Source organism: Hibiscus syriacus, unplaced genomic scaffold (genome assembly GCF_006381635.1).
Source record: "Hibiscus syriacus cultivar Baekdansim isolate YM2019G1 unplaced genomic scaffold, ASM638163v2 tig00111220_pilon, whole genome shotgun sequence".
NCBI lineage: Eukaryota > Viridiplantae > Streptophyta > Magnoliopsida > Malvales > Malvaceae > Hibiscus > Hibiscus syriacus.
This window is the reverse complement of record NW_024063024.1, coordinates 168,674-187,791: the sequence shown is the minus strand read 5'-3', so window position 1 is coordinate 187,791 and position 19,118 is coordinate 168,674. Positions and strand designations below refer to the sequence as shown.

Sequence of the window (19,118 nt, the reverse complement as noted above, 5' to 3'; positions counted from 1 at the left end):
ATCTGTATGTTTATATCCGAAGTTAAAGGGCTCTTAACTATTAGTTGGCCCAACACTTGTGTTGTGGACCAAACATAGCCCACACTTTTGCCAGAATTTCGAAAAGTTTAGGGACATTTGCAAATCTTGAGGGAGAATACCCCTTTCTATATAAAAGAAAGTATTTATAGTAATATTAACGTGTAGAAATGAGGTCTAATTATTTTCATGTCTACTTATTTATAGTTTAGAATTTAACGAAATTATTTTATTTTTTAATATTTTTTTTGTTGGGGGCAACTAATTTATAGATTTTCGAAATTGTGGAAGACCCATTTGATATTGATTCTAATTTATTACTTAATTTTATTCGAGTTGCTTCAACTCAACTTAAATTTGAAAAGCAAAATAATTAAATTTAATAAATCGAATAACCTAATTCAGTTAATTTACAATTTTAGGTTTTTTTAATAATTTTAATCAAATTGAATTTTACTTGCCTTTATCAATAAATAGTCAATGAATTGAATATACTTATCTTGACAAATAATATGATGGGACTCAAATACAAAATTTTAAAGTTGCTAGAACCTCCTTACTATTAAACCAAAGCCTCACTACTCTAGTAAAAGGATATTCAACTTTATCTCTCACACTAAAAAGTAAAAGTAGGGATCATAATGGAAAGTGTATATTCATGGTTCCTGAATTTGAGTTCAAGGCTTAATTTTATAGTTAAAGTTTTTATCCAATCATGTATATGGATTTAACCTGATATATAAATTTAACTGCTCCTTTTAAATTGGTATTTACGATCAGTATCTAATTTGAACCAAAGGGAAATTCAAATATCTAATTAGAAAAGTATGAAACTACATTAAGCCTTGAAATCAAATTTGTGGACGAAAATGTATATGAACATTTCTTTATTTGTACCTTTTAGTCTTTTACCTCTCTTTACTTTCCCTTTCTCTTCATTTCATTTTCATCCCTGAAACAATTGAAAATAACGAAAGTGACATTCAATAGGCCATCCAATGAACAAAAAAGAAGAAGAAATGAAACTGCGTTAAAAGGTGGGGAAAGAGCTCTTCGTGGTCCCAAACCCAAAAACCTAATAACCCTTAAACCCACCTTCACCCTTTGGCTTGAACTTGATAAACGAAAAAACCCTATATATAGTGATTTCCCCTCATTCTTTGTTGTTTTGAATTATAGTTGAATTGTTGAAGAAGGTAAGTTTTGTCTTTAAAAAAAGTTGATGAAAAAATGGCTGTGTGTATGTGTGTGTGTGTCCCTCTGCCGTAGCTGCTGCGTTCTGCTACTGGCTGACCATTCTGATAGCTTTTCTGCGACTGATAAAGTGTGTGAATGAGAGAGAAAGAAAGAGTGTGTGTGCCTGTGTTTTTATGTGAATTGCATGTGTCGTTTATGTTTTGAGAAGGACTATTGCCTGACTATAACCATTTCAACTGTGGCACTGAAAAACATGGCGTTTTTCCTCTTTTTAATTTCTAACCATTTATAAGGGACACAAATGCAATGAAAATGACATTTCTTTCCCCTTCCCCTTCCCCTTCCCCGTCTCTCTCTTTCTTTTCTAATGTTCAATTTTGGAGTTTGAATCTATGGGTCGCCATCTTTGAATGGTTCCTTCCAATTTTCTAGCTAAAACGGTCCCCAATGGTAATGAAGATAAACTCATTTATACTTACTTAGGGTTCTATTGGGTTCGAGTTTAGATATAATCTAATGGTTCATATGATTATTGATGAGGGCCTTTGGCTAGTACAGATGTTCTAAAACGTTCACATGGCATAGCTGTAGATATTATAGCACTGCAATAAGATCTCAAAGGCATGATTAATTTGTTTATATCAGAATCTCAAATAGATTGCAATGTCTACTCTCTTTTTCTACTAAACAAATGAAGATGTTTGGAAAGACCCCTTTTCATTAATATCAGAATTCAGAAGTGAAAAAACTACTTGACAAAGCAAAGAAAAACTCAACATGTAGACCAAGAACAATGATATTTTCAAGGGCTAGTGGATTTTTTTTTATCATTCTCCTTCACCCTCTGTTGTGGTTTAAGACATATAACTCATAACAAGTGAGGTTTCATCGTCTGGGACAGCAGCTGTCGATGATTGGAACTGGTGTTTGCAAGTTTGACAAGTGATTTGCATGATAGTAGCACTTTTCTTCTTTGTCGCTTGATCTTTCAAGGCTTGAGCTTTCTCGAGTTTGGTTTGTGCTTGTTGCCTTATTCTCTTTGCACTTGCGAACTCGAGTTCGGCCATCTCGATCTGTCTCTTAGCTTCTTGTCTAGCCTTTTCGGCATAGGCATTCTCGGCCATGGCTAACTTAAGCTGTCCACTCACGAACTCTTTCATCCTATATGTTGTTTCACTTTCACTGCTTGCATTCTTTTCTTCGTTTGATCCTATCGATAGCTTCAAATGAGTAGCGTAATTCTCATCCGAATCCCTCGTCGGTAGAAGTTGGAGTTCAAGATTGTGTTGATGTTGGTGCTGCTGCTGATGGTCTGAAGTAGACGGGTACATGAAAACAGGCTCAGTTGATTTCAGCATCGGCAATCCACTCAACAGAGCGATGCTGAAGTTGGCAGCATCGCTCGAAGGACTAGTGCTCGAAGCCGTTTGAGACGCCTGCAACTGGTCAGGTTGAATCCGTCGAACGGTGCAAACATCTTGGTGTTCAATGAAACTCTCAACCCTGAAACGCAACAAAGAGACAGCATGAGATTACGTTGGATCATACAAACTAGGTTTCATGTATTGAAATTGAAAGCGAACCTGGAGAAGACACGGCCGCAGTCACAAGAATGGCCTCGGGTGCCACAGGTTTTGAGATGAGCCTTGTAATCCGAATGAACAGCGTACCCTTTGGAACATTTCTCGCAAACCCATTGTTTCTGATTGCTGTGCTTCCTCCTGAAATGTTTCTTGATCCCGACTAGATCTCCCAGAGCATGGAAAGGGTCATGGTGCAAGCATGTAGGTTCGGGACAAACAAAAACCCTCTTCTTCACTTCCTGTGATTCCCTTTTCAGCAACTTCCATGGCACCTTATGTCTCCTCCTATGCATTTGAAGGTTCTGGTCCCTCTGAAACCCTTGGTTACAGATCTCACAAACGTACCTGTCGGATTCCAACAACGTTTTCGGCGACAAAGATACCACCTGCGCATCAGGATCTACAACAAAACAACAACATGCATGAATAGGGTATCAGTCTTGATTAATTTAAAGATGAAAACAGTCCACTAGTACAAAACCTGGTGTGCCTGCCGGCTTCCTTTTTCTTTTGTGTGTGGCCCCATTTTCCACAGTGGAGGAAGATGGAACCGGAAGGGCTGCAACTGAAATTGAAGTGTTGTTGTCCAACATTATGGAGCTTGAGTGATAGATTTTTTGAAGTGAAAAACAAATCAATCAATCTTTCTTTTAGCTGTACAGGTGGTGGAGCTAGTGGGGGAGGGTGAAAAATTCAGCCTTTACTGATGGAAAGAGAGAGAGGGGAACATGGAGAAGAAGAAAAGCTATTGCTTTCTGCAAATATATCAACTTTCTTTGGGGGGGGAAAAAGGAGTCTTTGAGAAGCAACTTTGAAGGAGAGAAAGAGAAGAGAGTTTCAGACAGAGAGAGAGAGAGAGCCCACACCCACATAATAACACAGGCATTTCGACAGAAGCAAAAGAACATCCCCACAAGAAAACAAACAGTATTATTCAATCACACAGTATAATTTGCATGAATTTATATTTATAAATATATATTTTATTATATATATGATGTGCAGGCCATACCTCTCTTCTATTGCCACCTGACCTTTTCTTTGAGAAAAAAAATCTGGGGAAAAATTGGATTATTCTGTTCGGTTAAGAAGAAAATGTGAACTGAAAACCTAATTAGTACTTTGTTTTATAAAGATGAAGGAAACACGATTTGTCACTTTCAAGAAGGCTGCAATCACTTCTACTAGAGAATTTGCTTACTCTATTATTTCTATTTTTTAGAAAAATTTCTTTCAAAATAAAATTCGTCAACTCTTTCTTCAATAAAGGGAAAAGAAATTGGAACCCTATTTGGCAGAAAGTTACTCTTACTAATGAGTTGAAAAAATTATTGTGGTAGATGTAACTTTTTCATAGTCGGCCGACTTTTTGTTGGGATTAATATTAGTTCAGTTTTCGTTTATGAACAATTTTTAGTTCTATAAATTGAGATATGTAATAATTAAATCGAGTATATATAAAATTATAAATATGTTTTCTTATTTGTCAGTATTATAATTTAGACTCAATCTTAACTCTAAACCATTCGATATTTTAAACTCAACCATCATTTAGAGATGGTAGATTGACCCAAATTTGGCCTTATATGATGTGTTAGAGTTTGTATTAATTAGGCCTCAAAAATTTGTGATACGAATTATTTACTGAAGTAATGAAAGTTACAGTTATAAATTTAAACTATTATCGGGTGCATATCAAAGATTCTTATCACTTCTAAATGAATTTACAAACTCTTAATGTCTTAAATATTAATTTTAAGGTTGAGAATGAGTGTATTAGTAATTAGAACATCTTGAAATGGTATTTAAGAGCTTCTCAACCTTCAAATTAACTTACAACTCGAAACTGCGCACCATCTTTAACTTTTTCTCGTCGGCATGACATTGATATTTGTTTCGAAAAGGACTGGATCGTGTAGCTATCATTTTTAACAAATTAATAATTCATCTTCACCATTTGTTTTGAAAATTCAATGAATCGTATTAGACATTTCTTCACTGTACATACATATATCACAAGCCACTAAATGCCAACTGCCAAAAATATCACAGCAAAAAAAATTGAAAATCATAAAAGTTCAGGAAAAAATTCTAATGATTTGTGTACTAAATCATACATGAAATGATAAAAGAATTATGTTTAAGTGTTCTGTTGATACTTGTTGGATTAAATAATGACTGTAAATAAATTTTGATAAAAAACTGAAATCTTTATAAAAATATAGATTAATATTTTTAAAAGTAATATACTATTTTTAAATACAACTTTAAAGTAGAGGGACCTTATTGATGAATTCAACAAACTCCAAAGGCCGCCATGATATTACTCCGTTTCTATTGGAAGGTATGTTATAGTTTAATTAATTATTGTTATTGAGGAAGATCTGATTGATGTTTGGTTAGATTCTTTCAACATTCTCTTTCTCTCTATATATATATTAAAAACACCATAGGTACGTACAGTTTAAGAAACAAAATTGAATTATTTCCCTCTGGTTTCCATCTTCTCATGATGACCAAGTTGTACGGTACAGAATAATTAACAAAGGGGTATCCATAAACACAACTGGCTTAAGGATTACATTTCTTATTCTATTTGAATTTCTGATTGAATATAAAATATTTCATCTTTTAACATAAATTCTATCAAAATATTTGATTTCAGTCTTTAACAATTAAATCTAAATTTCAAATTCATTTTCTCAAAAATTATATAAACAATAGTTTTTTTATTTGGACGAAAAATTTGAACTTGAAAAGTTTTTTTTTTAAATGGATGATGATTACTTAAGCAGTCTAAGTTTGACTAACGTGTGCTTGATCATGACTCATATAAGTTGGAACCAAATAATTAAATATACTTCAAAAAAGTCAAAAATATAATATTATTTGTACAAAATAAAATAATGAATGGTATCTAAAATAAAGTTAAAAATGTAATTTAGTGCGATAATAAAACACAGAAAAGGAATAAGAGGATTAATTAATGGTTGAAGTTGAGTTGGACAGAATGGGGAGATGATGGAAGATTGATCCCCAACACATGCTCTAATCCCACAATAAAGCAACTCAGAGCTGCAAAGGCAATCATCTCCCCCAAGTGTCATGGATGAAATTAAATCGTTAATAATAGGATAGATAATTATTTATTTATATAAAATATTTAACTTCTTCAATTGTTGTTGATCAATCGTCACTCATCATCGACCGTTATTAATAAAAAAGATTGATACGAAAATATTCATATTTTACTCATTTCTTCTTTCTTTTGAATTAAGTTTTCATGAAAGCTACCCAAAATTAATGAAAATCATGTAAATGTTTGATATTCTACCGCTCTAATCTTCACCTACGATCTCGTCTATTGATGTTATATTTTGAGATATGTTATTCGTCTTCTCAAAATAATATTTCTCGTCGTTTTAATTTTCAAGCAAACAAACCCTCAAATTCGAGAAAAAGTCCCAAACCTCTCAAAATTGATAGAATTTTTTGAGGTTAATTTTGTGAGTTTTAAAGATATTTTGAAAAAAAGAAACTAAACCAACAGAGTGGTAGAGGACAATTAGATGAGTTCATAAACATCTAAGGTAGTAGCAAAAGACTTTAAAAATGATAGATTTCGACAACAACTGAAAATAGATGAAAGCCCTTAATTTTGGTGCGAAAAAATAATGGAGCGAAATGAATTTCTTTTTGACTTGGGCGTTAGCACCAAAATTGTTTCGAATTTAATGGTTCAATGATTTATTCAACCCTAAACCAAAATCTAATGCTTATATTGAAACATATTATAATTCAATATGAAAATCACTATAAAACCCAAAGTTTAGTAATAAACGATGTAGTTCATCCTTAAAACAACATGTGAAAAAAAAGCGCACTTTCCACCTTATAAAGCAGACTTTGGATTTATAGAAATTTGGTCATTAACTATAATTCGATTTTCAAATTGGTCATCAAAATATTTTGGTGACAGAAACCTAAATTATTAATTTATTCATAGTTAATTTTAAAAAATATATCAATTAATATGAACATGTCATGTGTCACATTTTTATTAGATATTGTGTAGTTAATTTAACTTGATATGATTTATTCTAAAAAAGTGTCCCTGTATATATAGAAATAGTGGAGTAAGTTGAAAAACATGGCACATAACAAGGAGTATTGAAGATGAGAGACATAATCGAGAGCAGATGTATATATGGCATTGTTCAATAATTTAATGATGAAGATGAGGTAAGAGTAATGGCCCCCCTTGTTGTATTGCACTGAAACCTGAGGGGTTTTGTCTGGTTTGGATTTGTCGGTGTCCAGAGAATTGGCATCTTATGTTTTCCAGACACTGAAACCCAGAAATCACACCCAAATCTGCAACAAGGATCTCTTATTAACCCTGCTTTTAAGCGATAAATCTGGGAACTTTCATTTTTGTTTTCTCGGCTTCTTTGTTTCATCTCCTGTCCTTTCTACACATTACCTGGAACATTGAGTTTCCATTATATTCATAATTATAACATATTAGATGTTTAAGCAATATACTCCAACTACAACCTTTAAACGTAAAATCTAAATCTTAAATTGTAAAATTAAGATAGGATTAGATGTAGTGGTGTAAGCATGATCGCATCTATTTACGTTTTTCACATATAGAGATAGAAAAAAGGTAAAATACACTATAAGTCACTCAATTATTAGTTTAGTTATAAACTGATATATGTATTTAAAAAAGTTACAATTAATCACTCGAATAAAATGTTGTTACAAATATGTCATTTCGTCAATAAAGTTAAAACATACGTCTGATGTATCATGGTATAATAATAATTTTAGTCCCAAAAGCTTATACATTCTACCAATTTAATCTTAATTCGAAACAAATCAACAAAATCATTCGTATTTTAAAACTTCATCAATTTAGTCATTTTTCATGGTATTATGAAACCAAGTGAGTTAATCAAATCAAAACAACAGCTAGATAACTATATTCTATCATAAAATAACAAGAAGTTACTATTGTAATGTAAGTATACCAAGAAACAAAAAATAATATAAAATTTATTTGAGAATAACAAGCAATTAGAAGAAGAACAAAGGCTAAGCTATTGATTTTTTTAAAATATGTAGGATTAAGTTTATTGAATTATTTAGAAGTATGATTAAGTTTATTGAATTATTTAGAAGTATGACTAAATTGATAGAATTTTTAAATTTTAGATTAAAATTATTATTATATCAAAGCACACTATATCTAATATTGACGGTCGAGACCTATTTATAATAATATTTTATTTAAATTCTAACTTAAAGAAAGTGACATGTTTGTAATCAACTAATAATTGAATGACTTAGGGCATATTTTACCCAAGAGGAAAGAGAAGAGAAAGGAGAGGGGTGAGGCTGACAAGTTATTTGGTGGGTACCGTCAGGTTTCTGAAAAGCAAAACGTGTCTTTGGTAATTATATCAATTACAAAGGGAAAAAGCTGCCTAAAAGGATAAAAAATTAAAAGAAAAAATGTATAAGCAAATCAAAGTAAAGTAAAATGTAAAGTAAGACAAGATCGTTAGGGGGTAACTCAGTTCCCACATGGTCAATAAAGTACTCTTTTTCTAAAAGTTTGGCCGGTCCTCATAGACAAATATACCTATTTCCAGGCCTTAATTTTACATCTCCATTACCAATTTAACCTCCAACACAACATTTAAAACATATCATTTTTACCCCTACCTTTTAAAGTTTTCACTTTTTACCCTCTACTTTATAGAGGTTGTTCTTTCAAGCAACTGTCAACTTGTTTGTAATGTCTGTCCATATACAATTAAGGGAAAGAGGTGAAAAGAGAGAGAGAATGGACCATGTGTTTTTCTTTTCCCCAATATCCCATTGTGTCCGGAAGTTATAAACATTAATAATTAGATCCGAAGTCAAATCATATTCAATTTTATTTTAGGGAATAAATTAGAAGATTTTGAGCTTAAGAAGTAATTTAAGACATTGACAACGAGATCACATATAAAATTATGAGTCAGGTCGAATCGGACTGAGTCTTTAGCTCATCCGAACCCTATTTGAGTATAATACTTCTATGCTTGTTGTTTGGTCCATATTGAGATTTAGGGAAGCATCATCCGGTTTGAAATTCGATCAAATTTTGGGGTGAAAACTCACATTTGACTTGACCAGACACACACAAACATATATACATAAATATATATGTAATTCTTATTTTTATTAGGTAAAATAGAGACCTAATTGAGGAAAAAATATAGAGAAGAGTATTATAACAATTAATCTAAATATATAAAGGTCAATTGTACTATTATTCTTGGATCAAGTAGGGTATTTTAATCATAAACCTAAACTTGACCTTATCCTTCAAAAAACCCTACCAACCCTATCTAAATATAATTTTTTGAAGAAAAAAATCGTACTCTATAAGATTAATTTGTTCAAAATCTATCAAATTCAAGTCAAATACCTATATTAGGACCATGTATATTACTTAGCTTGGGGTGTTCAAAATGAAGATATATTTGGGTGTTGGTCCACACGTAACCCAGAAACAAAAAGAGAGTTCTGAATGCTACTAATACGACTATTATTTGCAGCCAATATAAAAGGTGTCCGTACGACCCAAAATCTATGGCTTTACAATCACACACATCTCCACCGCCATGGCAGACAATACGTCTGCAACACCTCACTGCCTTCTCAATAGCCAAAAAAAAAAAAGAAACCTTTCAGTGTAAGCTTTACTCCCCCTTCACAAGGACCTACATATCATTCATTCATTCTTACTAGTTCAACTCATATCATATTTGTGGAGAGACACTATAAAATAGGTTTGTAACAGCGTTTGGAAAGTAAACGCCATTAATTTTATACATATAACGGCATTTAAATGTCAAATGCCACAAAATGGTAAAATTAGCAGCCTTTTCCCAGAATAACGCCGCTATAGCCTCGTCTTTTGCAGCGTTTTTAAAACAAATGCCGCAATAGAGTAGTACATTAGTGGCATTTTTAAATACAAACGCCACAATATGATAACATTAGCGGCCTATTCCCAGAAACGCCGCTATTAACTTGTCTTTTGTGGCAGTTTTATACAAACGCCGCAATAGGTTAGTGAATTAGTAGCGTTTTTAAATACAAACGCCGCAAGTTTTGGATATTTTATCGTACCAAACCGTTCAGCCCTATTTTATCTTTTTTCCCTCTTTACCTTCCTCAAAGGTTTCCTCATTTACCCAAACCCACAAAGCTGCTGTCACCATTCGACGCCATCATGACCTTCACCGTCACGTCCATCAAGATCTCCTCACCGTTCCAAGTCAGGCTAGCCATCCTCGCCTTCAGCGTCGTCAATTTCTTCTCTGTCGTCGCTGTTTCACCTTTGTGGTTTCTAGTTTTTGGTTTCTACTTCAATTTGGTTTTTGGTCGTTCATTTGGTTTTTTTTTTTTGCTTCAATCTGGTATTACACAGGTTTCTGGTTTTTAGCTTCAATCTGGTATTACACAGGTTTCTGTTACATCGATGCTCAAGACATCAAAAGAGAAAAATGGGTTCTCACCTACGAAGGTAAGAAATACGCTGTCGAAGGCTCCCCTGAAGTTCAACTCTTCCTAGCCATCCCTCAAGAAGGTTCAATTTCTAAAGATGAGTTTCAGGTCAATGTTGATGTTTTTTTTCTAACTTTTTGTTTGCATCCAAGGTTTCCAAGCTCTTTCATTTGTTACAAAAAAGCTCGAGACTTCAATTTTCAAAATTGGATGCTCATAAGTTGGGAAAAACAAATGGGTCGATATAGGAAAACAAGTTTAGAAAAAATAAATAGTTTTTTTGGCTAATGTTTTCATGAATTTGTTCATGTTTTTATGTAAATATGCTATTTCTCAATGCAATTTTTGATTTGTTTTAGGTTCAACATGTTGAAGAAAAAGTCAAGGATTTGCTTATTAGAGTAAAAAATGGATAGGCATGTCACCATTTTAATAAATTACCGGTCTTTATCTATTTTGCTTTAAGCTTATTGTATGAAATATATCTCATTTCTATCAATTCAATGATTAAACTTGATTTCTTTTACTCGAGGAAATCGGCAAAGATGATGTTAATTCACTTAAAGCAAGGAAGCTTATTGTTGCACATTGATCATCTAGTCCATTGCCCCATTCTTTTTCAATTTTCATTCAATGTTTGTGTATTTTGTTCACATTACTCATAGGGTCCCAATTACATGTTTTAGGATATGGAAATGTTCCTCAGTGAGAAAAAGGCCTAACAATGCCTCCAAAAGAAAGAAAGTAGCTATTGATTTACCGAGGTATCTCATAGCAGTGATAAATATGTTTGTGAAGATAAAATTTTGTTGATGAAGTGGAATACCTTACTTTTTTTTTTTTGTCTTATCATTTAGCTATTTTGCGTTGTTCCGTTGGGATGTTATTGAACTAATATTTATGCATGGTTACTTTCTTTTAGGGCTGACTAGAAGATTTGGAGTTCAAAGAGTATAACTTCAATGTTGAACGACCAACTGCTGAAGCTAGCCATCTTCATCCATTTCTCAAGGCAAGGATATGTCTAGATATTTATCAAATTCGTTTAGCTTTGAGCAAATGCGTAACCTTTAAAAATACAAATGAGAATATCAGCCTGTTTAATATATGTAGTTTTATGAATATTGTAGTCTTCTAATCATTTGCAAGTTACAACTAAATAATTGTTAAAAGTTTACGTTTCTTATCTGTCATAAAAATGGGTGGAAGAGACTAGACATTTTATGAAGATAAATAAACATTCTTTCTTTTTAGTCTGAGTTAGATAATGTGGTTATTCTTTGTGAAACCTATATTTCAATGTGTGAAAAATCATATTTTATGCATAATATAATGCAAATGGTTATCTTCCAAACTTATTTTTTCCATGCCTTTTATTTGATTGAATCGTCTTTTGATTGAAAAGACGATGGGTTGTCTTGCTCGTGTATACGAGTAAATATCTTATCATGCTTTTTCTTCTAGTTTATCTCCTTGTACTATATTGTCTATGAATCTATTATTTTCATTTTGTTTGAATTGAAGGTACATTCCTGATGAAAATGATCAACCGAAGTTGCAGATCAATACAAATTGCCACTAGAAGATTATTTTTTATTCTAGTGAACAATGTATTTTTTAATTAAAAGAAATAACCTAGACTAAATTCTAGTGAATAATTTTTAACTATGTTACATTTTAATTTAATTTTATAATTTTTGATTTATTTTTCTATATAATTTGTGTCCTAATTAAATTTTAAGTTTATTGTTATTAGATAATGCTATTGAATATTAAATTTGTGTAATATAAAGTAGAAAATGATATATGCGAAATCAGTTAATCATAGCGGCGTTTGTGAATAAAAGCCACCAGGAGTCAGATTCTTTTGCGGCGTTTTTTTAAGAAACGCCACTAATGACTTACACATTTGCGACGTTTGTAAAGAAAAATGTCACTATATACATATATAATAGCGGCGGTTTTTACCATAAATGCCGCTAAATATTATAACATATAGCGACTTTTATAAAACAAACGCCACTAAAGACAAGGTAATTAGAGGCGTTTTTCTTAAAAATGTCGGTATAGAGCTTGACCTTTTGCGACGTTTTTTTTCATAAACGCCGCTAACTATTGCGACGTTAGTTTTAACGACGTTTCTTGCAGCGTTTTTACATACACCGGGAATGTTTTTAACAGCACTTAAAAACACCGCTAAAAACATATTTTGTTGTAGTGAGATTTTCTATTCATTTAAGAAAAGTATTTGAAATATGATTTAAATGTATAAATTCTGGGTTTAAAGCTTTTAATGGAGAGGGAGATAAAAGACTCACTTGCATGTACTATAAGCGTATAAATTTTGGAAGAATTAGTGGTCAAAAACCTATACATATATGATATTTATTATGGCTACAGAATGATAAATAAGTTTTCCGTGTCGCCATGCAGTTGTCTTTTTACCCTGAGAGATGTATGCGGAGATGAATGGATATAACCAAAACAAATTTGAAAATCTGAAGACAAAATCTTGAGAATTGTGATCAGCAATCACTAAGGTAGTCGTTATGTCAATTTTATGTCTTCCATGCACGATACATCTACCTTGAAAATTTAAAATTAATATATATTTTAGAAATTTTAATGTATTTTCTATTAAAATTTATTTTTATTTTTTAAAAATTTTACAAGTTCATCATTTTTAAAAATTTTAGAAATTCGTCTCTCTAATATAATATTCTGTATCCGTCCTGCTTCCTTGGATTTGACCCCACTGTGTGTGATTTCAGTTTTTATGAATATCAGTCGCACGTGATATAGCTAGTAATTGTGTGTACCAGAAGAAAAACATGCATATCTTAAAAGACATTGAAGATTCAATTAATGGTTTTTCTTGTTTGGTTTCTCAGAAAAATTTTATCGGAAGGAAAAGGAAACGTTGTTGTAAATGTTGGTCTGTGTTTGAAGAAGGCATTATTAATGAAAGAGACTTTGCCTACTAATAACTGAGGGCAATAGCCCAAGGTTGAGCGAAGCCTGTGAACTGTTGCCTCTCAAACAATCAATTCTTCTTACAATTAATCACGGAGGGATATATAAATATTTTTTAGAATGAACACACAACACTATTTACAATGCATTTATCCGTGTCTATACGACGGAGAACGAGTCTGGAAATCTTCCAACAAGACGGTTAAGTTGTTTACAGTAGCAGCAGCTCAGCATGAGCAGAAAGATACTAACAAGGAAAACAAGTGGAAGAGCTTTCAACATTTTACTTGCTTAATTATGGCATCAATCAGGGGCTATGGAGGACCAGATAATCATTTTTATTCTCCAAATTGGTCCAAACGAAATAAACCAATATACTAGATTATAACATCTAAGTGCTTGATTTTGTTGTGGATATGTATGATAAGACCCGACCCTAAACAGAGGGGATTTTTGAATCATTTTTACATCGATAAGACAAATGAAATCCGAAATTGAATCTATTTGTCATATCTATTTCGTTCTCATTTTCTAACATTGATTGCATGTCGGCACAGAAGATCGGGGTTCGACGGAGAATCCAACACCGAGATCTCACATTGTCGAATCTGCAAACAAGTGATCAAACTTCGAATTGATGTTTTAGAAACTGTAACATGTTGGAGTTAATGGATTAATGCAAAACTGGATTTGAAGAAAGTAGTTGAGTTGTCAATTGCAGTCAAGTTTGATGGGAATGATTCAGAATTTTACTAATTTCAAGCATATACATTGTCAACTTGTAGTATATTGGCGGTTAAAAGTCTTAATCAAGTTATGATAGAAAGCAAATTTTATTTGCCTCTTTAACTTTATAAAATTGATTTTTTAAAAAGATATTAGATTCAAATTGAACATTTTGAAGATTAAAGTCTGTTTATATCGAAATAGGGTTTAGTGTGAAAACTATTTGACCCACTAATAATAGTATAATTGACATTTTATATACTAAGATATAATTGTTATATTATTCTCCTCTTTATATTTTTTTCAATCAAGTCTATATTTTATCTACTAAAAATGAAATATATATATTTGTATTAGATCAGATCAAATTGAATGTGGATATGTATTTTTACCCTAAAAATCAGATCAGGTGAAACTTTCTTAAAGATTGAATCGAGTAACGGGTGAAAAAAATATTATACTCGTATAAGGTCTGGGCATATCAAAAACTCAAATCGACCAAACTATTGACTATCCCTACTTATACATATAAATTTAGCCATCAAAATAAAATAAAAAAATTTATTAACGAAAACTTTTATTTTGATCATTAGATCCACCTCTGTTTTGAAAATCGGACCGGACCGGCCGGTTCAACCGGGAACCGTTGCTTAATCCGATTCAATCTAAACCGGTTGAACCGCTATTAGTGAACCGGCCAGAACCGCTGAACCGTTCGAACCGGACCGGCTGAAAATCGGAAAAAACCGGGAAAAACTCGGATTTTTGTTTTTTTTTTAAAAAAAATTAAACCAAACAACGTCGTTTGTTAAACGAGCCAAGTCGAACTCGAGTATTGCTGAGCTCGACTCGAACTTGAAAACTTTAAAAGTAAGCTCAACTCAACTTAAACTCACAAGCTAAAAATTATCAAGTTCAACTCAAACTCGAAATATAATATTGAAACTTGAACTCAAAAAGGCTTGAACTCAAAAAAAAATTAGAAGCTCGATTGAAGCCTAAAATTCGAGCTTGATTGAAGTGAAAGAATAGTTCACTCAATGCTTACCAAAATGTTCCATGATTTTGAATGTCAAATTATCTCTTTTATTTATAGAAGTTAGTTGTGATGCGCTTCTATGTTTCTTAGCAATGTGAGATTGTTTTGTTCTCATATTTTTTCTCTTTAGACTTTTGGGATGTTCTTCTATGTTTCTTAGCTATGTGGGATTGTTTAAAAAAAAAACCAAACAATATCATTTTGTTATGATTTTTTAACCCCAAATTTATTTTTTAATTATAGTTATATAATTATATTTATTATTTAATATGTTTTACCTTAAATATTATGTTGTAGTTAATTTGAATCATTTTGTTTCACTTGATTTTATGGTTTTTAACTTATATATGTTATGACTTGCTTTGAATATGACTTGTGATATAAAAATTATTTTTTATTAAATATTTTTGTATTTTTATTTAATTTTTTAAATAATTATGACGTCGTCCGATTCTTCCGACCGATCGGACGATTTGACCTGTTGAACCAGTGAACCGATAGCATGACCGGTTCGCTAACCGGTCCGGTTCTAAAAACCATGGATCCAACGCATATACATATCGTTCTTTGATAAATTAATGTTATTCAATAACACTTGTACGCATTCACCATTCTATTGGTGAGATTTAACCATTGAACCAAGTTCTTAACTTGATATGTTCTTTGCAAAATAATATTTGAAGAATGATATTGACTCTCTGTAAAACATATGAAGAATAGCCTTGGATGAGGTAGAGTTCTTAACGACAATTACTTCAATAAAAATTCTTCGATTTCGCTTATCAAAGTGAAAGTGCACCAAAAAGTTTAATAGTATAGTTTATCCTAATTTATATTTAAGTTTTATAATTTATAATATATTTTATTTTATTTTATATGTAATTGATATTATATATATATATATATTGATATTCTATGTATGAAATAATTTTATGATTGTGAGATAACAATAATCTAGTTTAACTATAGTAAAGGCCAATTTCTCATCTCTGATTGTTTGTGGGCCTTGTCACCTCAAATGATTATGATCCATAAGAGTTCTTTATTGGGTCCATATGTAAAGCTTTTAAAGGGTAAAATAGGTTTCATTGTTTCTTATAAATAATATTGTAATAATATAAATAAGAAAAATTACAAGCAATTCAAGTTATATAAAATTAATACTTCCTCCGTCTAATTATTTTTATATATTAATTATTCACATAATTTTAGAAGATAAATTTAACTACAAACCATGTTATATAAAAGGAGAAAAATAATAAAATTATCTTAAAAAGTAATTGATAAATTTGATAGATTTATTTTAATAAATATAAAAGAATAAAACATGCAATAATAAAATAAAAATATAAACATTTTATTTGTTATTTTTTAATAAAATATTTTAGATAAAATAATTTAAAAATCTGAAAAAGAACAACTCTATAAAATAAGAGAGTGTAAAAAAAGGAAAACGGATGTTGTGGTAGTGACATATGACCTACATCATCCAATGAATATGTCCACGTTATTTTTTTTAATTTTAATAAAAATAATAAATTAGAAAAGAATTTAAATATATATTATTTTTTAATCATTAAAAGAATCAAATTATATTAGATATATATTTATCATTTATTTTATTTGTCATTCATATTACAAATCAAATTAAAATTGAGAAAATAACTTTAGTGATCGAAAATGTCTTATAATATACGATTTTAACCAATTTTTTTTAGATTTGCAAAATAATCAACAAATTCACAACGCGAACTTCAATTTCGCAACACAATTTCCAAATTCGCAACGAGAATTTCCTAAATTCGCAACTCAGTTTCTGTAATCGCAACGCGAATTTTTTTCTCGTACGCGATTTTCCAAATTCACAACGTGAATCTGTAATTCGCAACACATAAGTCAAATTCGCAAAGCGCGTTTATTTTCGCAACGCGAATTTTATTTTCGAATTCAAAACACAATATTATTTCGCAACACAAATATAAACAGTATAATTGCAACTCATAACCTAAAACCCTAAATCACAACTTAGTCTCATCTCCATCTCTCACTCTCTACGACGACATCCGTCCCCATCTCCAATGACATTCGTCCCCATATTCGGTGACTCCCCTCTATCTCCATCTCTCAGAGCCACCTTCTCACAACAATTCACGGCCACAAATAAAAATCAACCACCAAGTGTTAGTTTTTTTAATTATTTTTATTTTAAAATTTTTGTATTATTATTAGATTTTTCATATTTAAATTGATGATAAATTTACTGGTAATTTCAATATATAGATTAACCATTTCACTTAGATTGCTTAGTAAATTCATTCGGTTGCTGCTAATACTGCTAAACTGTTTAGTCTTTAACCCTGTGAAGTTGTATTTGTCTTTTGATTGAAGTAATACAATTCATTCAAGTTTCAATTTGCAAAGAATAGTTTTTGAAACTTAAATTCTCAACACGAAAATGAAATTCAAAACACGAAAATCGCAATGCGAAAATGAAATTCGCAACGCGGTTTTAGTTTCGCGTTGCGAATTTAAGTTTCAAAAACTACTATTCTTCTACAAATTGAAACTTGAATGAATTGCAATACTTCAACAAAAAAACAAAGACAAATACTAACTTCACAGTGTTGCGAATTTAAGTTTCAAGAATAAACTACTACTCTTTATGTTGTCCTTGAACCTGCACTAAACCTATATGTTGTCCTTTTAAATGTTTATATAAGTGCTTACTTCTGGAATGTTATCTTATGCATTTTGTAAACTATGATAAAATAATGACTTGGGTGAATACCGGACTAGTTTGAAACATATTTGGCTATATTTCCATGTTTAATATCATGTATGTTTATAGTGTATAATTTGTAGTTTTTGGTATATCTAACTTTGTATGTTTATTGTTTTTGTTAGGAATTTTTTTCGGCTTCATTAACTTTAAGGAATAAATTAATCCTAGTCACTACAATTGCGTCGACACTTACACCTGTACAAAGAAATTTGTTTGAGAATACTTGTTTCGGTCATGGCTGAAAGTACAACATCCAGGTGGAGATGCTATGTTAACCCATTTGTTTCTTCAGACCATGACTAACGATCTACCCGAGGGGATACAACGTGGTGATGAAGAGATATGGTTTCATTTTCCACTAGCGTATACTCATTTTGGGCGGGAGGAGTTTTGCTTAATCACTGGTCTACGTTTCGGACGACAGGATGAAGTAGGTCCGTACACTAGTCATATCGCCCGCCCATCATGGTTATTTCAGGTTTTTCCTGAGCTGAAAAAGGTGAAGCCCAATTTACACGTCGACGATTTGAAAAGATTACTTCTTAAAGATGGTTTTACTCGGATGGATGACCTTAATGTTGTCCAAGTATGCCTTTTATTACTTTTGAATGCCGGCTTTTTAGCCAAAGAGGGCAGACAACCTATTTCTCATGTTTAATATTATTGGTAGAGGACCTAGATGCACGGAACGTGTTTCCGTGGGATTTATATCTATGGAAAGCTACCTGGAAAAAGATGTTGCCTGCCTTTGAGGACCGTCGTAGTTTGCGTGGCCATGGTTCCAAATATACTTTGGTAGGCTTTATTTGGGCCTTTAAGGTAAGAATTTCTATATAATATTTCCAAAATTATAATTAATTATTTAATAATTACTAAAATTAATTTTTGTGTATTATATTGTTTGTAGATTTGGATATTTGAGGCTTTTCCCAGCATGCGGACATATGCCATCAAAAATTCAAATGATATTCCTAGGGTATTACTTGGAGGAGGATCCGGCTGTTGGATTGGAAGATTTACTACCATATACGACGATGAATGATGTAAGTTAACACAAATACTACCATATATAAACAAGTTATTACTAGTAGGCAAACTATCCATTACAGAGGCTGACACCCACAGAGGCTGAGCTTGCCACTGATTGGTGGCAACCTAGTAGGCATTTTTTGATGGGACGGATGATGAGCACCCCCCACTTCGAGAGACATCACTTGATCGAGCCGATTAT

The 19,118-nt window shown here is 31.7% G+C and overlaps 1 protein-coding gene across 1 annotated transcript; it reads right to left on the bottom strand.

Annotated features, from left to right (window-relative positions):
- Window positions 1-1,913: 1,913 nt before the first annotated feature.
- On the bottom strand, window positions 1,914-3,704 carry LOC120156430 (zinc finger protein SHOOT GRAVITROPISM 5-like). The gene is made up of 3 exons (XM_039167740.1): window positions 3,280-3,704; window positions 2,799-3,198; window positions 1,914-2,718 (listed from the first exon to the last, which is right to left on the bottom strand). Exons 1-3 carry the CDS (start codon window positions 3,389-3,391, stop codon window positions 2,070-2,072), a joined length of 1,161 nt encoding a protein of 386 aa, XP_039023671.1. The 5' UTR covers window positions 3,392-3,704; the 3' UTR covers window positions 1,914-2,069.
- Window positions 3,705-19,118: the final 15,414 nt, after the last annotated feature.

What these genes read in the sequence shown, in the direction of transcription:
- LOC120156430 (XM_039167740.1), bottom strand. Translation starts at nt 3,391, where the DNA reads ATGTTGGACAACAACACTTCAATTTCAGTTGCAGCCCTTCCGGTTCCA. An exon ending in GAAGCCGGCAGGCACACCAG is followed by an intron (nt 3,199 to 3,279) that starts GTTTTGTACTAG and finishes GTTTTGTTGTAG; the next exon opens with ATCCTGATGCGCAGGTGGTA. An exon ending in TGCGGCCGTGTCTTCTCCAG is followed by an intron (nt 2,719 to 2,798) that starts GTTCGCTTTCAA and finishes GTTGCGTTTCAG; the next exon opens with GGTTGAGAGTTTCATTGAAC.